The sequence below is a fragment of the Myotis davidii genome, unplaced genomic scaffold, assembly GCF_000327345.1.
Source record: "Myotis davidii unplaced genomic scaffold, ASM32734v1 scaffold327, whole genome shotgun sequence".
NCBI lineage: Eukaryota > Metazoa > Chordata > Mammalia > Chiroptera > Vespertilionidae > Myotis > Myotis davidii.
In genome coordinates, this window is record NW_006298628.1 from 4,726,739 (window position 1) to 4,751,127 (window position 24,389).

Below are 24,389 nucleotides of genomic sequence, written 5' to 3' on the forward strand. Positions count from 1 at the left end.
CAAATATAGTTCATCAAAACCACCAGAAAAACACTAGCGTGCTCTAAGGAAGAGATTCCATCCCCTAGGACAGCGGTTCTCAATCTGTGGGTCGCAACCATCGGAAAACACATATAGCATATCAGATATTTACATTATGATTCATAACAGTAGCAAAATTACAGTTATGAAGTAGCAACGAAAATAATTTTATGGTTGGGGGTCACCACAACATGAGGAACTGTATTAAAGGGTCACGGCATTAGGAAGGTTGAAAACCACTGCCCTAGGAGGTAGATTTATTGGAACAGAGAAAAAGAGGGCATTTTACTTATTAACTCTTAAAAATATTAATACACTAGTGGCCTGGGGCACGAATTTGTGCACATTGAAAGGAAATTAGAAGAAATATTTTAATATCGCTATTCGTTCTTTCTCTATAATTGAAATGTCAACCAAATTTACGATCGACAATGACAGATGGAAATACATGCGTACGACTGGTGTCAGCGAGAGCTTTATATGTATCGTGCATGCATAAGTCAACTTAGCCTTTTATATATATAGAATAAACTTGCTTAATTAGATCTGCTTTCTGATTTAGCTAAACTTTTTCCAGGGAGACACTTGGTTAGTGTAAAATGTTTGCACCTGTCTATAAAGCAAGTCTAAAGAAACTACAAGGAGGCTAGTCACTAGGGAGAGGAAGCTGGGCGTTGCTACGTGACATCATTACCCAGCGCCCACAGTGACCGTTTCAAGCTGGGCTGGGTTGTGGGCCACATTTTGTGCCATGGTGTCTCGGCAGAGTTGGCTGCAATTTGGTGGGCTGTCACTCCAGGGTGGTGGTGGGGCCTGTGTCCCACTTGGGGGAAGCCAAGTGTTTTGTGGGCACTAGGTCTGCGGTGCCATTTCTCTGTAAATGGCCAGTGCACATCATGGCAGCTCCTGCATTGAATGTCTGCCCTTTGGTGGTCAGTGCATGTCATAGCGACCGGTCAGACAGTCGGACACTTAGTATATTAGCTATATATATATATAAAATGAAACTTGCCATCTTTGAACCCAAACCTGGTTCTAATGTATGGCTTTTTAAAAAATATATATTTTTATTGATTTTTACAGAGAGGAAGGGAGAGGGATAGAGAGTTAGAAACATCGATGAGAGAAGAGAGATAAAAACATCAATGATAAGAGAGAATCATTGATCGGCTGCCTTCCTACACTGGGGATCGAGCCCATAACCTGGGCATGTGCCCTTGATCGGAATCGAACCCGGGACCCTTCAGTCTGCAGGCTGGTGCTCTATTCACTCAGCCAAACCGATAGAGCTAATGTATGGCTTCTTTATATTTACAAATGGCATTTCTTCTTTCGGTCTCCAAGCCTTGAAACTGGAATTCTTTTCCTTTCAATCTCACATCAAGTCAGTCTCCAGGATTCTATGTCCTCAGGCTCTCTAAGATGCCAAGTCCTCTCTTCCATTCCATTTGCAATTCAGTTTAACCTCATTTCATCATATCTATACTATACTCATTCTCCCTCAAAATTATTTTGTAGATGATGTACTACAAAAGTAATCCATGCTTACTGTTCCTATAGCCTCAAAACTGGTGTAAAATTCCCTGTCATCTGGCTTCAGCCTGCATAATTCACTGATTCTGCGCCCCTGAAAATTAATAATTTCCTGATTCCTAAATCCAATGGCCTTTTGTGTACTATTCTCCCCAATTATTCTGGAGCCCGACACTATAGATCACTATTCCTGTTCTCCTCTACTTATACTTCTCCAATGAAACTATCTTCTTTCCTTGACTTTCAGATTGTTTCTTTACAGCTCCTTTTCCTCCCTCTGCCTCCTACTGTCCTTAACTCTCTCCCCCCTCCCCGCCCCACCCTCTCTCCTATGGCAATTTCATCTACTCTTAAGGCTTTAACTAGCATTTTATATGAATAATCCCCAAACATATATCCCCAGGTATAATCTCCCCTTCTTCAGACTTCTATTTCCAAAGGCCTCCTATTTATCTTCTCAGTTATTCAGGCTAGAATCTTTACAGCCATCTTTCCTTCCTCTTGTTTGTGCCCCACATTTAATCACTTATTGGTTCTGTTTTTGTACCCTCTGTCCAATCTGCATGCCCATTATCCTAAATATCAGACCCTTTCCATGATCTATTGTGGTGGCCTCCACATTGTTCTCCCTGCCTCTCTCTCTCCTTTCCAGCTCATCCTATGCATTACCACCATATTGTGCTTCCTAAATGATAGCTCTGGCATATCACTGCCCTGTTAAAATTCTTCAATGTTCTACATTGTCAACAAGATAAAATACAAACTCAGAAACAAAGACTTTAAAGGGCCTTTCAATATCTGGCTCCAACCTATCTTTTGTAATATTTATTGATTTTTTAAAAATATATTTTTATTGATTTCAGAGAGGAAGGGAGAGGGAGAGAGATAGAAACATCAACGACGAGAATCTTGGCTGCCTCCTGCAGGCCCCCCTACAGGGGATTGAGCCAGCAACCCGGGTATGTGCCCTTGACTGGAATCAAACCTGGGACCTTTCAGTCCTCAGGCCAAGATTCTATTCATTGAGCCAAACCAGCTAGGACTGTAACATTCATTTTGATTACTCAGATGTCATGAACCAAACTAAACAACTAAGTATTCTTGATGTCATTATTTCTACTGCCTAAAAGGTCTTTCCCCACCTTGCCACAGGTCTAAATCCTACATATCTTTTAAGGCCAAACTAATATGTAATTTCCCCCCAATATGCCGTCCCTGGTTCCCTCAGCTACAAAACAATCTATCCTTTTTTGAGTTACTAATAAACTCGCCTCATCTCCTGTATGAACATGGAAACTATCTGAGGTCAGAAGATACACAGGTTTGGTTTGGTTTTTTAACTTAGTATCCCCTGTAACATTGCTTAACCTGTTTATGTAAAACCAGAGGTTGTGTAGTTTTAAAATAGAAATTTTGGGGGTCTCACCATAGATCTACTAATTGGGAAATTTGCGTTAAAAACAGGCTCTCGGGGTAAATCTTAGGCACAGTGAAATTTGAGAACCACTGCTGTAGAGTTTAACACAGTATCCTGCATAAAGTATATACAGACTACTTAGTACGTGAATATACCACTGCATTAGCCTCCTAACTGGCCCACAGAGTATGTGACCTCTATTTATACTATATCCTATTGTCAGATTAACCATCCTGTTGCACTAAAACCATTGTTCAGAAACTTGTAATAATTTCATTTTGCTTACAGAATAAGGTCCAAACTCCTTAGTGAGATATTCAAAAGGGCCTCTCCAGAACCTGCCCTGACGATACCTGATCATCCCATTTCTCACTACTCTCCTTGAATCATCCTTTTTCCTAGACTAGAACCTTGCTACTCAAAGTGAGGTCCAAGGAGGAGCTTGTTAGAAATGCAGACTCTCAGGCCCCATCCCAGACCCACTGAATCAGTTATCATTTTATCAAGATCCTCAATGATTGTTATGCACATTAAAGTTTGAGAAACACAGTAGCAATATGACTAATCACAGTTTTCCAAGCCTCTTCTCCAGTCTTTCCCCCACATCAACATTCTAACCAAACTTCCAGATGCTATTTAAATGCTTTTGCTTCCAGTCTTCCTTGATATCCTAAATTAGAAAATTTTTTTCCAATTCCTGTGCTTTCTCATATACCTACTTTATTCTACTTTATATTTAGCATAATGTTATTAACCTCTACAGGTTCACCTTGTATAGTTGATGTGTTCATAAAAGGTTATATGTATAACCAATAATATTGTTCCACAGATTTACCTTATACATTCAGAGATGAGTTTATGTGGCAACATCTAAACACAAAAAAAATCTTTAAAATCTAGCAAGAAATACTTGAGTATACTTGAGGAACTGCCCTACAGTATCCCGAAATCTTTTGTAAAGTGAATACAGCTTTTGTAATGTGAATAATTTTGATTTTGTAAATTCCAGTCTCTTGTTATATGTATCAGGTTTCTTAGACACACAGCTAAAATTGCCCCTTGAAAGATTGTCAAGAATCTTCATAGGCCCTAGCAATATTTTGCTTCTTATGGATACTTATTTTTTTATACTTTAAACTATACATGTATTTATATTTGCCATTTTGTATGTATGCTACATACCACAATAAAGAATGTTAAAGGTTTCCTGAATAAATCTTTTATAATTGAACTTGTGGAGAAAGGGATATACCAAACCACAAATTGCTGATAAAGGTAATTGTTAAACACTCCCAGAGGGGAGCAAAATATGTCTAAATTGAATCTAACCTACAGAAAATTAACTTCTTTCTAAAGGAACTACTCTAGGGTACAATTGCTTCCATCTTTGTCTATATTCTGAAGGCCTCTTAGGAAGATCACACACACACACACACACACACACACACACACACACACACACACCAGAGAATTTTGTAGGCTGAAAAGAACAAAGGCTTGGCTCACTGGGGCTGATGCACATGGTTTCATTTCCTGGGGTGATGGTTATCACATGAAAGGCTTGCACTCCAGAGTAGACATTTTTGGTTTCACCTGAGACATTGCAAAAACAATGGGTCTTGGAAAGGATCCAACATCTAAATCCTTCAGGGGCAATAGCAGTCTCAGCCAACTGTGCCTCAGTTTGTTTTTACAGGCACATAAAACGCTCAGTTGGAGAGAAGGACCTCTCAAAGATGGCAAAGAGAACAGGCCAGTTGGGTGTTTTAGCATGTTGTAAGTAGGAATTTCCCAGTGTAAAAAGAGGGCTCTGAATTTCCACTCTGAACTATGAGATGTAACTGAAAGAAGGACAAAGTTTGGAGTAACAGCCTTATATTTGCCAGAGATATTGTGAGAAGGGACACCAGCCACCCCCGCCTCCCGCCAAAATAAATAAATAAAGGCTGTTAGACAGGGAAGACACAAAAGGGTGATGTTGTTTAAGTGTTTTACAAGGATTGGGGGTCATAACCATGAAATCCTCAGCACATGCAAAAGTCAACTGGATAACAAAGAAGCTTAATCATCTTAATGTGGCATTTTAATGATGCCACTGATTTGCTATGCCAATTCAGAGATAATGAGGCCCTAATGCTACAGATGTTCAGCCAGGCTAAGAGAAAGGGGGTGGGCTTTTCTAGCATGCCATTTTCTAACTATCCAATTAAACAAATTGTGCAAGCATCTAAATAGTTTACCAGGTTTTGACAGCTGTTAATAGGATTTAGAAGCTCGAAGCACTAAAGAGCAAAATGGGAGATATATGGATTGTAGACATTTAGTCTACAGAGTTTGTTGCTATGACCCAATATAGCACAAATACATGAACTAGAACAGTTTTCCTTATAAAATTTTGTTCTCTTTTCCCACAATGCCTCTTTGTATTATGAACAAAATAGTGAAATTATGGGTCATTTCCATTTTCTAATTTACATTTTTATGTGTAAAGTGAGGAGGGGGAAAAACAATGATATTGTGAGAACTAAAGAATAAGAAGTTTTAATATCTGCTAACCAGTAAAATTATAAAGCTTCAGTTAAAATGAAAGTTTTGGTCATTGATTTAAACAATCCACTGTTTTCTTTTTTCTCTTCTTTAAAATTTAAAGATATCTAGTAATTTTTAAAACACCCATTTTAAAGTTAGGAAAAAACTATCAAAGATGAATCAGACTAATAAGTGATAAAATATTAGTATCTCAATTGTGGTGAAATAAGAGATAGCAGTATAATATTTGGTTTGGTTTAAATTCTCATTAAAACACAGACTTTTAAATTTGCCCTTAAAGATCTAATTTGCCCTTAAAGAGTACTAGCATTAAAACATGAAGACAGTTTCAGTTGCTAAGGAACCAAGGAATCACCCTCAATTTTACTAATGACATTAGTCTTTGTCTATTTTTTTTTTTTAATCTTCACCAGAGGACATGCTTACAGAGAGGAAAGTAGAGAGACAGAGAGAGAGAGAGACAACAATCAGTTGCCTTATGTACACGCCCCGAGATCAGGGATCAAACCCACAACCCAGGCATGTGCCCTGACAAGGAATCAAACAGGCAACCTTTCGGTGCACGGGATGATGCTCCAACTAACTCACTCACTCCAGCCAGGCTAATCTTTGTCTTTTTGTCCAACTATCGAATAGCTCATTCATTGCCGTAAAAAAATAATTTTGTTTAATAATTTCAATGCAATTCCTTGCTTTCCCATTAGAACGAGAAGATTTGTTATTTTTTTAAAAAAATATTTTTTTATTGATTTCAGAGAGGAAGAGAGAAGAAGAGATAGAAACTTCAATGACAAGAGAGAAACATTGATGGGCTGCCTCCTGCATGCCCCCTACTGGGGATCGAGCCTGCAACCTGGGCATGGTGCCCTTCACTGGAGTTGAACCTGGGACCCTTCAGTCCACAGGCCGACACTCTAGCCACTGAGCCAAACCAGCTCGGTGACTTATTACTTTTAACAACAGGAATACACTACACATGAGCAGTAGGTAAGGTATGAGCTGCTCAGTTGGGCTAAGCTCTTCAGATATGAGACCAGGTGAATTTTTTATTTGGGTTGTATGGATTGAAAACCATGATGCGTGAAAGTTCCTTCTAAACTATAAAGAAATGCCCTAGCTGGTTTGGCTCAGTGGATAGAATAAAGTAGTTTTTCATTTCTGTCCATTATAACTATAAACTTTTTCTATTGCTCATTTAACCTATGTATTATAGTATTCTAAAAAATAACTTTCATTTATCCAATGAAAGTTAATGAATCAAAATGCATTTAATGAGGTTAAGGCTTTAGTTGTTGCTTAACATAATAGAGGATAGACTAAAGTATGTACCTAGTACACATTTCAATTATAAATCCAGATGAAATTTTTAAATTTTCATTCATAATACCCTTGTATAAAATATTCACTCTTTCTTGAACAGAATAAAAAAAATTTAAAGCATATTAAAACATGATTCTTGGAAAAATCCAAAAATTGTCATCCAAATACAATTAAATTGACTTCTTTGCCCACAGAGGTCTGGCTTCTGCCCCTCCTACTCCACCACTTTGGAATAGGATGCCCTGACCAGTCCCTGCTTCTTGAACCTCTTCTTCGAGCTCTATTCATGCCTGGTCCTATTCCTACCTCATCTATTTATTCCCTGTGTTTATTCCTCTTTCTCTGTCTCAGGTGTGAATGATTTCCAGGGTCCTGCTTCTTGAAACTTATGTTTTTTTTCACTCTACATATTCTCCTGATCCAACTCTTTGTTGCTGATGACTCTCAAATCTGTATTTCCAGCCTAGTCTCTCCTGCTGAGCCCAACAGATACTTCCAATCACTTCTTGGATTTCTTACACTTGTTTCACACTTAACAATCTGCAACCTATTTCATTATTTCTCTCCTTTTTACTTCCTTTTAAACCTGCTCCTCCTCTAGTATTCCTTGTTTCTCCCTCTACACCAGCGGTTCTCACCCTGTGAGTCGCGACCCCTTTGGCGTTCGAACGACCCTTTCACAGGGGTCGCCTAAGACCATCCTGCATATCAGATATTTACATTATGATTCATAACAGTAGCAAAATTACAGTTATGAAGTAGCAACGAAAATAATTGTATGGTTGGGTCACAACATGAGGAACTGTATTTAAAGGGCCAGAAGGTTGAGAACCACTGATCTACACAATGCTTGCTTGATGCCATTATTATTCCATTTGCATCCTTAAGCTTTAGCACTGTGGTTGGCATACATTTCAGTGACTGCTTACCAAATTAATGGAAGGAAGGAAAGAAAACAAGAAGGAAGGAAGGAGTAGATAATTATTCTGTTCTTTACTTCAAGTACATTAAGGTTAGAGATGTTAAAAAAAATTGCACAGGTTGTGATTTTGCCTAAGGCTAGTATATTAGGTCAAAGCAGAGAAACACAATAAATAGCATTTCTTACTTAAGGTATGCCAACCAGATCCAAAGGCTATAGGATTTTTGGAAGAGAAGGAAATGATATAAGAATTAAGTGTTAAAAAATTCTTGCTCTCCCCCAAAATTATTGCTCTTTTTTGCCCTGACCAGTGTGGCTCAGTTGGTTGGGCGTCATCCCATGCAGCAAAAAATTGCCAGCTCCATCCCTGGTAGGGGGCATGCAGAAGGTAGCCGATCGATGGTTTGCTCTCACATCAGTATTTCTCTCTCCCTCTCCCTTTTCCTTCCCCTCGCTCTAAAAATCAATAAACTAAACACAAAAAAAGATTAATTGATTAAAACAAAATATATACAAGAGACTGTTGGTCAGGCAGCTGAGACAGGAGCTAAAAAAAAAAAAAAAAAAGGACTCTTATCAACAAAGTGAATAATGTTTTTTATGAAATTTGCAAGGAGCTAGTGCCTCCAGGAAGAAATGGATTACTCTTTCAAAACTATAAAAATGGACATTCATACTAAATATGAGAGCATGTCTGAAGACTACATTTTGTCAGAGAAACTGCCCTTTAAAAAGCAGCAGCAATACACCCATTGGTTGCTCTCTAGTGACAGATGACATTAACAATTAGTGTTCTCAGGCTGCAACCACTTGGACAAATCTAAGATTCTTCCGTGGTCACAATAGAGCCAGTGGATGCCCAAGGACGTCGACTACCATCTATAACAAGTCTTTTTTACTTGGAGCATGGCTTAACCTCTTTTCTAATAAAGAGAGTAGTTTAGGTTCTGGGGGGAAAATATGTACAAAATAATATAAAATTTACCACCTGCTATATATTATTTGGACTTTTCTTCCTCTCTTCTCTCTCTCTCTCTCTCTCTCTCTCTCTCTCTCTCTCTCTCTCTCTCTCTCAAATAATGGAATAGAGCACGAAGACACATGAAAAGAAACTCAGCACTCACTTGTCCTAGGTGAATGTACAATGGTAAAAGCACATAAGGGAATAAGCTATCTTGTCACTGGAACATGTTCATCCCTGGGGGTAAAGTGTAACAACTGTTTAACAGCTGCCCAGTAACACTTAAAGGCTTCGAGCAAAGATGCATCCTAGCTCCACCAGAAACTGGAAGAAATACTGTCTGGCAGTATAATACTAGAATGAAATCTAACCAACAAACTAGAGTACACACCCCTTTTTGTTTCAAAAGGCAACTTTTAAGATCATGGATAGACCTGGGTTGTGTGTAGGGACTGGGAGGACGGAAGTAAAGGGGGGGGGGAGCATGGGAGATATCTGTAATACTATCAACAATAAAAAATATATTTTGAAAGAAAAATCACGGATAGAGAGGTTTCTACTAACAGTATTCAAATAGCATCAGAATGAGTATTGGTAATGATAAGAAAGGAACAATATGTTATTTCCCTCTTATTTTGCCCACTGAAAATATATTTGAATGTTTTTTGTTTTTAAGTTCTGATGAAAGAGCATGGGCTTTGGAGTAAGAATGTCAGTTCAACTTATATTAACTAGCAGTGTGATCTCAGCAAGTCTCTTGACTTCTGTGAATTTTTTCATTTCTTCAATGATGATAATATGTACACCTAACAGGGTTGTTACAGTAATTAAAGTAGGCAAAGCAATGTATATACAAGCCTAGGATAGTAGCTGACACATATCTTCGTGACCTTGGGCTACACAAAGATTTCTTAGATTTGATACCAAAGCATGATTCATAAATGAAAATATCTTACAACTCAATAAGACAAATAACCAAATTAAAACTGTGAAAATGATTTGAATTGACATTTCCCCAAAGACATTATACAAATGAATAGGCAAATGAAAAGATATTCAACATCAATAGTTATTAGAGAAATGCAAATTAAAACCACAATGAGACATCACTTCACACCCACTAGAATGGCTATCATCAAAAAGACAGGCAACAATTATGTTGGTGAGGATGTGGAGAAAATGGAACTTGAATGTGTTGCTGGTGGGAATGTAAAGCGGTACAGCCATTTAGAAAAAAGTTTGGTACAAGAGTAGGCAGCCTTCTAAAATGGTTCTGAATGATTCCTGACTCCTAGAATTCATATCCTTGTATAATTTCTCCCCTTGAATGTGGGCTGGACCTAGTGATTTGCTTCTAATTAATAGGACATGGCAAAAGTGATGGGAAATCACTTCTGTTATTAGTTTATAAAAGATGTGACTTCTGCTTGTTCTTATTTTCTCTCTCTGGTGCTTCTCTGATGAAGTAAACTAGAGAGCCCACATGGCAAAAACCCAAGGCAGTTACTAGTCAACGCCCAGGGAGGAAGTGAGGCCCTAAGTCCAACACCCTCAAGGAACTGAATCTTGACAATCACAGGAGTGAGTATGGAAATTGATCCTTTCCTCATCAAGCCTTCAGGTGAGACCAGACCACAGTCCAGGTCAATACCCTGTGAGAGACTGTGAAGCAGAGGACCCAGATAAGCTGTGCCTGTATTTCTGAGATAATAAATTTCTATTGTTTTAGGCTCTAAGGTTTGGGGTAATTTGTTATATAGCAATTGATAACTAATATAGACAGTTTCTTTTTATTAAAAATGTTATTGATTTTTTTTAGAGAGAGAGAGAGAAAAACACATCATTAATGCATTCATTGGCTGCTCCTCATACATGCCCTGACCAGGGATTGAACCTACAACCTTGGTGTATCAGGATGATGCTCTAACCAACTGATCTACCCAGCCAGGGCACTAATATAGACAAATTTCATACAAAAGTAAACATAAATTGACCATACAACCCAGTAGTTCCACTGCTAGTTACCTACTCAAAAGAAATGAAAACATATGTCCACACAAAGACTTGTACACAAATGTTCACAGCAGGATTATTCATAAGAACCAAAAAATGGAAACAATCAGAATGCTGGTGAACTGATAAACAAAATCTATGTCAATATGATGAAATACTATTCAGAAGAGAAAAAAATACTGATACATGCAACAACCTGATAGATGTAAAAAAACATGCTAAATGAAAAGAAGTCAGAAGCAAAAGACTACACATTGTTATTATTTCTTTTACAAGAGATAGCCAGAAATAGCAAATCTATAGAGACATAAATCAGAGTAGTGGGTGCCTGGGGCAGAGGGGCAAGAATAGGGATTGACTGCAAACAGGTGAAAGAAATGTTTTAAAACATAGCAATAGTTGCACAATTCTATAAATTTACTGAACATCACTGAATTGAACACTTACAGGTATGCAAGTTATAACCACACTAGAGCCCTGGCGCACGACATTCGTGAACTGGGGGGCAGGGGGTTTCCTCAGCCTGACCTGTGCCCTCTCCCAGTCTGGGACTGCTCAGGGGATGTCCACCTGCCAGCTTAGGCCCGCTCCCTGTGGGTCCTTAGCACTGCTGTGGAGGCAGGGAGCCTCCTGCCACTGCCGCTGTGCTCGCCAGCCATGAGCCCGGCTTCTGGCTGAGCAGTGCTCCCCTTGTGGGAGTGCACTGACCACCAGGGGGCAGTTCCTGCATTGAGCGTCCAGTCGTTCCACCGTTTGGTCTATTTGCATATTAGCCTTTTATTATATAGGATTAAAGCTGTTTTTTTTTTTTAAAAAAGACCCCTAAAAGGATTTAGAAAACCTAACTGATAGCTAGTTATACTGATACTGACTCTGTCTTGAGAGTTCGGCTACTCATTCACCACTACTACAAGAAACATCATAATACGTGTAGCCTTTTGAGCTACTTCCATATGATAAATCCTCATAAGACTATCTTTAACTCCTTTCGGTCCTATACAACTGATTTCATGCCCTTTTCAAAGAGTGTTATGTTAAAAAACACAGTGTGTAACCTTGATCAGTGTGGTTCAGTGGTTAGAGCATTGGGAACCTGGTTAAGGTAATAAAACTGGGTTGCAGGATCAATCCCAAAGCAACCAATCATCCATCAATGTGTCTCTCTCATATAAATACTAGAGGCCCAGTGCACGAAATTCTTGCACAGGTAGGGTCCCTAGGCCTGGCCAGTGATCAGGTTGATCAGGTTCCCTGCTTCCCTGTCTCCTCCTTCCCTCGCTCCCTCAGTGCCCCGCTGCTGCTTCTGGTCATCCGTCATGTTCCGCACTACCCCCTGGTGGTCAGCGCACATCATAGTGAGAGATCGAACTCCTGGTTTCCCAGTTGAACTCCCACGGGGACAATTTGCATATTAGCCTTTTATTATATAGGATTTCTCTCCTCTCCCCCTCCCTTCCATTCTCTCTAAAAATCAATGGAAAAAATATCCTCATTCCTTGGATGAAGATTAAAAAAAAAACAACACAAAGTGCAGGCTGAAATAATCAACTATAAAAGAGCTGGCCTCAGGACATCTCCCACATTTAATTACTTTATTATTAACTTCAGAGAACACCTAAGTAATTACTGATTTTTGCTCTTTCTAAATTGTTCTAAAAATCTATAAATATCCAGTTTTCTAATTATATTACTCCTTTGTAATATTTTATGCTTTATATGTCTTTTTATGTGCTTTTAGGCCTCACTCTCTATTGTTAACAATTTAGTATGCTTTACTAGGCTTTATTATTTAATTAATGAGCACTGTCCTGAACCTATGAGTCAACAGTAGTAAAGTCCACGGGGAAGTTCTCTGAGGGTTCACTGAGGCTCTCATAAGAAAATAAATTATATTTTCTATACAGTCTCAGAGAGAGAACCGTGTATAACCTGAAGGACTAGAATCAGAAATTCAAGGTGATAATGAGCAAGGAACAGTTCATATAAAAATGCCAGAGCCCTGGCCAGTGTTGCTACATGGTTAGAGAGTCGGCCCATGCACCAAAAGGGTTGTGGATTTGATTCCCAGTCAAGGGCACATGCCTGGGTTGCAGATTTGATCCCCACTTTTGGTTGGAGTGCATGGAGGAGGCAATCAATTGATGTGTCTCTCTCATATCAATGTTTCTCTCTGTGTGTCTCTCCTACTCCCTTCCACTCTCTAAAAAAATCAATGGAGAAAATATACTCCAGAGAAGATTAACAACAACAAAAAAATCTGGGAAAAAAATGTCCTCAGGTGAGGATTAACAAAAAAGCCAGAAATAGTTCTGGGCTCCAAGCAATAAAGAGAGGTAACAAAGGTACATTAAGTTGTGTCCAAAGTTTGGTGACAGAATCATGGCCACAAGCCTAGACTGACTTAAGAGAAGCTAATTAAGAGCCTTTTCCTATTGCTCTGGGGCTGCCATGAACTTCCTTGAGGTTAACAAAGGGTAAGAAAGGCATGACTGGGATTTCTGCTTTTGTAGATGCATGAGCAGAAAAGGTTGGTTCTAACAAATCTTGTCAATGTCTTTAATGCCATTAAGACTAATACAGTGAAATACCTACCATGAGGTTACAAATTATTTTTAATTATTAAATCATGGGTCTCCCTAGGTTACCATTTAGATAGCATCACTCACTGCAAAATCTAGTTTTTAAGACCATCATTCCTGAAATCTCAAATCTAGATCCAATTGCAATTGTTGGTTAAAAAGCAGATTTCAACCAGGCAGCTGAATGAGAAAACATCTGGACCTACCAGTCAGAATGAGAAAGGTCACATGTTAAATCCAGATAATCTTGTTTATTGGTATTTGAAGGTTATACACCAAGGGGTGGATTACCGGGGCCCTCCTTTAGGCCTGGCACTGACATCTTCATTAATCTGCTATGTGTGTGACACTTTAAAATCCAAAGCTTTAATACTACTGTGTTGTCATTTGAATTTTATTAAAGGAATTGTAATTTCTAAATGTAATTTTCCTATTTCTAAGCCTGAACACTATGCTAACCTATTACTAGACTACTGAGTATTAGATGCTGGAAGGAACCACATAACAGAATTGTCAAGGGCAGATGATGTCTATTCTTTTCAAAACTTTTCCAAATTTCCATCCAGCATTTTACTATGGATGAAGCATTTGCAACTTTTTCCATCAAAATTAAGAAAAGGCTTTGAATCAGCAAGGAACAAAATAAAAAGATTGCTCTAAGACAGGTTTCAGGTCGGTGTTAAAGAAAGGGGGATTGTACCTACCACATGACTTTTTCATAATTAGTATATATTATTTTATATCCATACAAAACTGAACCATAATTGGTTATGCTGGCAGCAATTCTATAGTCCATTACGTATGAAACTATTATAAAAATAGCAAAGTTAAGATGCCTTAAGACCTTATACACTTTGGTCAGGGCTTTTTCATCTTTTCTGAGTTTTAGACCTCATTTAAGAACTGTACTCCTTGCCCAAAAAATGTACACATGTCCATAGACACAAAATTTCACATAGTTTTAATAGGTTTCTCAAATCTTGAAATCTCAGGGTGAGAATCTTTGTATTATGCCTTTAAACAGGCTCAGGTTTAAATCGAAGGTGCCTCTGTGCTATACTTTATATAACAATGGTTAGCCTTTAAATTTTTTGTGGATTATAATAAAAATTTTAGGTGTCAATTTAATATCTACTTTGTATAAGAAACAAAATTTTGCAAAATTCTTTCAAGGGTACCCGAATAAAAACTTTAAAGGCCTAAAACAATTTTTGTTTATTGTAAATAATGATGGTTTAAATTATTGCACCCTTTCAAATGTATCTAATGGAATATACATTTTAGTGATTTGATCTACTCCATCACAAATTTAAAAATACATAAGTTTTTTTAATCATAAATTTTCTTAAATTTTTATTTCAATTTCACTTTCCTCATAGAATTTTATCCATATCTATTATTCTTTTAGGCTTGCATCATCTATTGTTAATCCTGTCACATGTCTCTACAACAATATATATAAATTAAAAATATTTTTGTTACCATGACATTCCATTAGAAAATTTCTTCTGGATTGAGTTATTATTATAATTATTAGCATACAATTGATAAAATATAGGTATATTACAAATCTTGATCAATAATTATTAAATATAAAAAGTAAAAATTTGGGGAATGTATCTCTTGAATGAGATGGATGAAAGGAGATGCATTTATGAAAGTTTTTTATTAAAGGAATTATCCAATTGACCCTTTTTTTGGCATCCTGGAAGTATGTATACTAGCATTTCATGGCAAATACCTAAGAGATACGCCTTTCTTTACAAAGGGGAGAAGGATCATTGTGAAAGAGGAGGACAGAAAGGAGAACCTTAACTACACCAGCCTTACTGGGCAGAGTTTTAGGAAAGAACACATAATGAAATTGAAGACCTGGCAATTAATTCTCTTAAAATTATCCACATTCATGTAATCCTTGGAAAGTCTTCCATTTATCCCAGGTTGAAGAACACTGCTAAAAAAAGACCACATTGTCAAGATGTACGCAATATGCTCTTTTTCACTTTATGTAACCGACAATGATTTAGTGAGCAGTAGGAACAATGCAGGGGATGAATGGATAAATGGTTGGGTAGAAAGGCAGAGAGAAGAAGAAATACTGAGCTTTTACTGTGTACCCCAAACTATAGCATAAAAGAATAAGACTAAAAAAGACTCTGTCCTTGCCACCTCATCAACTCTTTGGTAAACAATAAAGTACAGTGAGACCCTGCCACAGTGCAATATGTATAGATTTGGATCCAACAAGAATGGTGATTGCCTCCAGTTGTCCTCTGCTCCTCCCGTCTCTGGCAGGAGCAAGCTAAAATTCTTATGCCATGGGATTCGGTGGGAAGTGACTGCCTCATGATCACTTGGGACTTTTTAAATTTAATGTATGGTCAATTGTGTCTAGTCTAAACTTCACCGCTATTGCTTTATGCTTTTTGTAATAGTATCTAGCCCAAACTCCTATATTTAATTAAATTTACAATAATGTGACCTCCATATTTAAAGATGAAATTTTTGAATCCTATCTACCTTTTTGTGGAGAGAACTCATATACTCATCTGATCTCCAAAACTATTCTCCTTCGTGCAAATTACAAGAAAAAAAAAAGCCTCTCTGACAAATTATGAAAAACGATGACCTGGTGAGCCAGAACAGGATTTCATTCCTCAGTCCAATGGTGCGCTGGTAAATGCTTACAAATCAAAGCGTGGAGGATGGGCTTTTTTCTGTAGCATTTGCTGATGTCAGTGGTATAAACACCATGGCCTATTTCAAGCTACCAACATGAAGTCAGCCAGCTCACAAAATTCCTGAAAATTTAACAATGGATTATGAGCTGACTGTGGCACATCACTGGGACTCCTCGCTTATCTCTTAGCAGAGTGCCTTCATGTGGTTACCAAATTGCACCAGGGTATACAATGGCCCAGGACATGATGACTGGTGTCAAACTTTGAGCAGAAAAACTCACTTGGCAAGAACTGATGCTAGGCAAGTTAGCAGGCACATACAGGTATTTCATATACCACTAACCAACTGGACTGGAATCCATTTTATTTCATACTCATCTTGTTTCACTGCTAGGAGGCACCAGTACTACTGCTCCACAGTTAAAGAAAAGCAAAAGGAGGGGAAGAGTCTCAGAAGACCCCTAAGGACAGCGGAAAGGCCCATTTTTCTGTCAACCTTTATAGCAATCCCTTTCACTTTGGCAGATGCCAAATATCTTCCTGTAAGTTCCTTGTAGTTCACTGTGCTATACAGCTTGGTTAAGAAAAATTCTAATATGATGTTTTTTGTTTAAAAGATTCAAGGAGAAGTGTCTGGGTTTTATCACCAACAGAACTTACCCGTTGACACAGTAGAAGCCATAACGCCTCTCTGCCATTGTGAGTACTTACAGAAATCCCCTGTGAGTGAACTGCTGCAGCAAAGTACTGCTGATTTTGTAAGATAACCCCTGCATCCCATGAGCGACAGGTCTTGATCTGGGCTTGAGAGATGTAATATTTTGATAAAAAACGGCACTTCCTTTTGAAGCATATATTTGCGTGTATGAGCAGTACCGCTGGAACCTCAGTGAGCGCCTAGGCGAGGCTTACTTGGTCTCTCCCAGCTCGCTCCAGCCATAGGCCCCTCCTTCACACATCTGAATGTAGCAGTAATTAGCATCCATAAACCGCAAATGTGGCTTGTTTTTTTCTCTCCCCTTTCAGAAGCATCAAAGTAATTTGTATTTCTCATGAGTGCAAAAAAGTTGTACACCTCAAAAGAGACTGAGACTCTGACATGGAAAGCTACTGAAGATGGGAATTTATCTCCTAAGGGAAAAATTTTTTGAGCACACTTTCTAATGAAAGTTCTTATCTTTGATTTAAGCTTCACATAAGGTATTGCAAGAGAGAAAATGCAAGGCCTTTCAAAAAATTATCAAGTTCAACTTTTCTCATGGAATTACGTACTATACTAACTCTTACCAACAAAAGTACTTAAACAAACACAGTAATTGATCACCACTGTACAATTAATTAAAAAGAAATCTATTTCATGAGGACCAGGTATATTTTATATTCAGTTGTAAAAATTTGGGAGATGAAGGATATAGTACTAGCATTGAACATCCCCCCAAATTAATGTCTGTCAGGAACCTCTGAATGCGACCTTATTTGGAAATAAGGTCAATGTTAAGATGAAGTCCCATTGGATTAGGATAGGCCCTTAATCCAATGACAGGTGTCCCTACAAGAAGAGAAGACAGGGAAGAAGACCATGTGCTGACAGAAGCAGGGACTGGAGTTATGCTGCCACAAGCCAAGGAACACCAAGGATAGCTAGAAGCTACCAGGAGCTAGAAAAAGACAAGGATTCTTCCCTAGAGCCTGTAAAAGGCGAGCCTTTAGCGCAGCAGTTGCCAACCTTTTGGACCTCACGGACCACGAGTTGGCGACCGCTGCTTTAGAGGAAAATGACTGTGCTTACACCTTGCTTGGGACGCCTAGTTTCCAGAACTGTAAGAGAATAACGTTTTGTTGTTTTAAGCCACTGTGGTCATTTGTTGTAGAAGCCCTATGAAACTAAACAAAGGGTAAATGTACAACTTAGGGTAAATAGCTGATGCTGATGGATAGTGAGGTACATTGTGTACTTTTTGCCCTGTAGCATCTCCAGAACAAACTGCAAGTGTAAGTAGAAAGGAATGGTGGTTGGCAGGGGGCTGCTGAAAATGGGGCCAGTAGAGTGTTCAAAGCAGGGAGTTAGTAGCCAAATAAATATTCCCTAATTATTCAAAGATAGAAAAGTAATGCCACCAGCATATGCATGTAGAATCACAACTTCAAAACATACATGCCAGGACAGAATCTTTCCTTCCATATTCTAAGTGGGAAATGGCAAAGATGAGCATCCAATTTCAGAGGAAGAAGGACTAAAATAAAAAGCTGAGGTTCTACCTTAGTTATGCAACCATTAACTGCATTTCTCTCTCTCTTTTTCAAATGGTTTTTATTGATTTCAAAGAGAGGAAGGGAGAAGGAAAGAGACAGAGAAACATTAATGATGAGAGAGAAACATCAATGATGAGAATCATTGACCAACTTCCTTTTGCATGCCCCCTACTGGGGATCAAGCCCGAAACCCGGGCATGTGCCCTGACAGGGAATTGAACTGTGACCTCCTGGTTGATAGGTTGACGCTAAGCCAGTGAGCCACACCACCTACTTTTCAATTCTATTATTTTACAATTTAGCATGTGTAATTTAAATATACTGTTCATATTATAGTTTTTTTTAAAAAACAGGGGCCTGTTGATGGTTCTGTCTCTCTCTCCCTCTCCCTTCCTCTCTGAAATCAATCTATAATAATAAAAGCATAATATGCTAATTAGACCAGATGTCCTTCTGGGCTGCAAGGGAAGCCTGGGTCCTGGGTGCCAGAGGGAAGCTGGTGCCAGCAGCTAGGCGAAGAAAGGCCTACTCTTGCACGAATTTCGTGCATCGGGCCTCTAGTAAAAATATATTTAAAAAAAAATAAAATAAAAGGCAGAGGCCTGGTTATAACCTGTTGCAAATGACCAGATTAAATGCCAACATTAATAATACAGTAATCAATTTGGAGCTTAATCATGAAATAATGGATTACTTTTTCAACACTAAAGTTAACCTATTCGTTTCTTTCTAAATCAGGCTTAGAAAGAAGAACCATTTCTTCTCTCCCAAATTATTTAGAATGGTTGATTATACCTTCTAGTTTATACCAAGTACTGTATGACACTCCCAGAGCCCTAATATCTGAGAAAAACTCACAGATATTCCATCAATCCATTGACATGTTTTAGAGGTAAGGTGATAGAAATAGCAAAGGCAGCTACAGCAGTTGAAAATGACCCAAAACAAGTAGATCACATGGGCTGAATCTCTCTCTTTTCTTCTTAGAAGCATTTCTGGAACAGGTCTAATTCAGAGGCCGCAAACTATTGTATGGATTCCTAGAACCACATGGGTTTTTACAATATTTGTTTTAAATTCCTATTGTTGAATAGAAATTATTTGGTTTCTTTTTTTATTTTGGGTATTTAATCTGTCCTCCTCCCCCACCGCCCCAACTACTTGAGAATATAAAACTCATTGCTATCTCTGAACCCAGAGCAAATTCTAACATAAATTTTAAATTTTCAGACCAAATGTTGTATAGGGACCATCATTTCAAACATATACTTAATGGCATTACCTACCAGAACTAAGAAACCCTAACTCAGAAAAATGCAAGCTGATGGTAGTTATTTGCCTCATTCTGAGTGTGGCTCCATGGATGTCACCTTCAAGAAATTGCATAAAGCTGGTACAACACCATATGCCTTTCCTCAGCACAAATGACCACATCCTGTGCCAGGCAGCATTTTTCAGTCTCTGTGGTTAAGAACTAGTACAAATTAAAGTATAGCTAGGCAGAGCTGGAATGTTAGTTGAAGCTGTGATTTGAATCTCAGAAGTTTTAGACATAGAACTCTATTACTTGATCCCTTAAGTATCTAAGACAAATGATCCCAAGAAACATTTTTTTTCTTTTTTCCTTTAAGAAACACATATATAGCCCAACTGATGTGGCTCAGTGGTTGAGCATCAACCTATGAACCAGGAGAATTCATGGGTCAAGGCCAATAGCCTGGCCAATAGTCTGGCTATATGGCTATGCGGAAGGACAATGAAAACTTGGTCTATTAAAGGATGCCCATATGGGGCATTGCCTTATGGAAATCACTGTGGGAATACGATGGGTGCATTAAAGTAGGGCATGTCAATACCCATCAGAAGAACCCCCTTCCAGGTTTGAAAAGGTGAATAGAACCAATGAGTGAATATTGCAATGTACTTGCTTAAGGTGGCCACTTGGGTTCATGAAATAAGTAGACATTTGAGGACCACAGAAATGAAGAGAGGTGAATCTGGACATATTCCTTTTTCACCCTCTGAGGCTCAGAATGCCAACCAAACTCTTCTATTAACAAGTGATACAGAGGCTGCAGATGATTATGGGTAAGATTCCTCAGGAAGAAGGCCCAGCACATAGCTGACAAGTGGATTATACGGAACCAATGGCAGTAGCCCCAAAAGGGCTACAAATGGGTTTTTGACAAAAGCATTGACTCTGGATTAGACTTCGCTTACGTGGTGGTAGATGCAAATGGTCAGAGTACTAAAAAAGAACTGAAACAGGAGCCATTGCACCAATTTGGACTGCCAAGTTATATTTCTTCAGACCAAGGCATACACTTTATAGCCCATAATGTCAACCAATGGGCAGAGAGGTAGCCTGCTCATAATAATATTTTCATAGAGAATTAGAACTGACCATTGGAACATTGATTGTTTAAGATCCCCTGAAGTCCTGAGGTATCTTACCTCATCCTTAGCTCAGAATGTCATATATACCTCGTTTTCCCTTTTTGTCTCTGAACCTCTCAATGTGGGATCTCTGACTTTCTCATGTATGTGGGGTCCCCATACAGATGAACGTAATTAGATTTGGTTATTTTCTCTGGTTAACCTGCATCCTATAGGTTTAATTATTAGAACAGCTGAAAGAACCCTGAAGGCAAGAAGCAAGTTTCTTCCTCCCCTATTCCAGGATCTCTTGACCTTTATGATCCTTTTGCTATAAGAGATTCATGGTCAAAGACCAGAGGGTGTCCTGTGGTATAATACAAAAATATATTTGGTCTTAGTCTCAGATTCCTAGCACAGAGTTACTAAAACTCTTGCAATTTCCTGAGTGATAGTATGTTTTATTATTCATAGCAAGTCCCTTTCACTCACACCTGAGTTTATGCTACTAAGGTGGCTTAGGGTGGGGACTCTAAATTGCCTCAGTATGGGGTGGTCACTAGAAAGACCAAGTGACTAGAGGATTGGAACTTTCAGCCCCATCCACCAACCACCAGGAAGAGTAGAAGGGACTATAGATTGAGCACTATAAAAACTTTTGAACAATGAGATTCAGAGAGCTTCTGGGTTGGTGAACACATCAAAGCTGTGGGAGTGTTATGCCCAGAGGGCATGGAAACTCTCCCACACCATACCCTGCTCCATCTGCCTGTTCCTGAGTTGTATCCTTTATAATTAACTGGCTATAGAAAGAAAGGTGCTTTCTTAAGTTCTGTGAACCGTTCTAGCAACTTATCAAACCTGATGGAGGTTTGTGGAAAACCCTGAATTGGTAGCCAAGCTAGAATTAGTGCAGGTAACCAGGGGATCTGGTACTTACAACTTGTGTCTGAAGTGAGAGCAGTCTGTGAAACTCATCCCTTAACCTGTGGGTTCAGCATTAACTCCAGGAGTTAGTATGATAATTGAATTTTTGAATTCCCAGCTGGTGTCTAAGATTTGAAGAATTGGTTGTTGGTGTTGGAAAACACCCCAGACAAATCTTTCTATAATGAACATGTATTGTTTTTATAGTGAAAAGGTGTAAAAATAACACTTTAAAAAGTTAGTATAACTTGAATACTGAATACCTTAAATTCTCAAAATTTGTGGATAACCTATATAGCAAATTATTAAATGCAAATACTTGCAAACTGAATAAAACCGAATTACTCCCAAATCAATCCACAAATACAAGTTTTCCTTGGAGAATTCCTCATTTCTTCTTCATATTAAGTTTTAACCATATCTATAACCATTAGTTGTCTGTACACTATGGCTCACCTTCCGTATCTTCATCTTCATTGGTTGGGCATTCTGCACTGTCCACATTTTCTGTCTCATGAGGTTTGGTTAAATTGTAGTCATTTAAAATCACTGGACCTTCTAGGAGATAAAAAGAATTTTAACTATGCAGTCAACTTAAACTATTTTTTATAAACATGTATAAAGTAGATTTAAGTGCGATCTATGTGAAAACTCTTGAGGTTTAGAAATATATCCAGGGTTCATACACTTTTCCATTAAACATGATTTTCTTGAATATTTCTTTCACCTGAGTTAAAATGAACTCAGGTTCTTTCTGTACAGAAATTCTCTCTCCTTTGGGATATCTTACAATATCTGATAGAATGTTATTGCTATTTATGACCAAGAAGTATTGATATGTAGTGATGAGAAATACTTAGCCTGAAAATACTAATATAATCCAATTTTGGAAAGATGCTTTCCTTAGAGTAAGCTTCCTATTTTCCTTTTCTGTTCACATTATAAATGTAATTATGTGGAGCCAGAACAGTGTGGCTCAGTGGTTGAGCATCAACCTATGAATCGGAAGTCAATTCCAGGTCAGGGCAAATGCCTGGGTTGCAGGCTTAATCCCCAGTAGTGCAGGAGGCAGCCAATCAATGATTCTCTCTCATTATTGATGTTTCTCTCTCTCCCCCTCTCTCTTCCTCTGTGAAATCAATAAAAATATATTAAAAAGACTCAGCCCAGCAAATAACAAAATTCCTACATGAAAATAAATGTGATAAAAAACTCACCCCAAAAAGAACACTCACAAGAAAAATGGTACAACTCACAGTAACACAAAACAGCATTTAAGTGATAAATATTTTAGTACAACATAAGCTTTGATTTAAAAAGTGAGTTAATCAACAGAGAAAACATAGGAGTTATTTGGGGGAAATAAATTATTTTAAATGTTTATAGTTCATTCTGAAGCAGGGGTCAGCAAACTATAGCCCAAGGGCCAAATCTAACCATGGCCTGTCTTTGCATGGGCCCAGGAGGTAGAATGGCTTTTTCATTTTTAAAGGGCTGTAAAAAATATAAAGAGGTTTCTGCAATAGAGGCCATATGTGGCCCAGAAAATCTAAAATATTTATTATCTGGCCCTTTACAAAAAAAGTTTGATCAGTGTTCTAGAGTGAAAAGCTCAAGTTGTTCAAATAGAAGCTACTATATTACTCAACAAAAACTGTCTTTCTTCAAACGAATCAGTAGGTGGGGTATGGTTTGGTCCTAAAATACCAAAGAACTTATATGATCTAAATTGATGAGTTATTTTTGTAACAGGAAGACACAACCATATTTTTCTTCCCCAACACATTTCCATAGCATTTTTACTGCAATCAGAATGTTCCTCTTTCTTTGGTAATTTCAGTGAAGTTCTATTTCTAGACAGGAAAGAACTGATGCTACTTTACCTGTAGGCACAGACTGCTCCTGACTGCTTTTCAGTTCCACATTTGGTTTTATATCTGAAAAAGTATATATAATAAATATTAGCTGCTTAGAGAAAAATTTTTTCAGATTTGAGAATCCTAAAATTAATAAGGATACCATTTTGGAAGCTTTAGCAGCAGATTTCCTCTTCACAGCAAGACTATTCTTTCTCTATATCCTCCTTAAAAAGTGCCTCAAGGAGTATAAAAGGTATTAGCTACACAAGCAATTGTATTTTAAAGAGATTAAGAAGAGCCCTGGCTGGTGTGGCTCAGTTGATTGGAGGTAGTGGGTGTGATTCCCCATCAGGGCCCACATCTAGCTTGCAGGTTGGGCACATGAGGGAGGCAATCCATTGATGTTTGTCTCTTCCTCTCTCCCTTCCTTCCCTAAAATAATTTTTTTAAAAGAAGGAAAAAACTTGCTATATTGTCTTTTAAAAAAAGAGATTAAGAAGAAAAATTAGTGCTTTGTATTTACCCACATACTTAATATGTCTGGTGCTTTTTTTTTTTTTTAATGAAAACCTGAGCTCCCATCTGTGGAACTCAGTCTAAAGAACTTCCTTTAGCCCTTGCCAGTTTGGCTCAGTGGATAGAGCACTAGCCTACGGACTAAAGCAGTGGTTCTCAACCTTCTGGCCCTTTAAATACAGTTCCTTATATTGTGACCTAACCATAAAATTATTTTCTTTGCTACTTACTAACTGTAATGCTGCTACTGTTATGAATCGTAATGTAACTATCTGATATGCAGGATGGTCTTAGGTGACCCCTGTGAAAAGGTCGTTCAACCGCCAAATGGGTCGCGACCCACAGGTTGAGAACCGCTGGACTAAAGGGTTGGATTCCAGTCAAGGGCACATGTCCAGGTTGCAGGCTCGATCCCCAGTAGTGGGTGTGCAGGAGACAGCAGATTAATGATTCTCTCTCAT

At 38.3% G+C, this 24,389-nt stretch overlaps 1 protein-coding gene across 1 annotated transcript in view; it reads right to left on the bottom strand.

Moving 5' to 3' along the window:
• The window catches only part of IKZF3 (IKAROS family zinc finger 3), a 74,974-nt gene that overhangs the window by 29,013 nt on the left and 21,572 nt on the right, over positions 1 to 24,389 (bottom strand). The window contains exons 2-3 of the mRNA XM_006774309.2: positions 23,437 to 23,490; positions 22,010 to 22,111 (exon numbers count right to left, since the gene is read on the bottom strand). Of these exons, the coding sequence (XP_006774372.1) occupies positions 22,010 to 22,111; positions 23,437 to 23,490 (156 nt within the window). The remainder of the gene's footprint in view (positions 1 to 22,009; positions 22,112 to 23,436; positions 23,491 to 24,389) is intronic.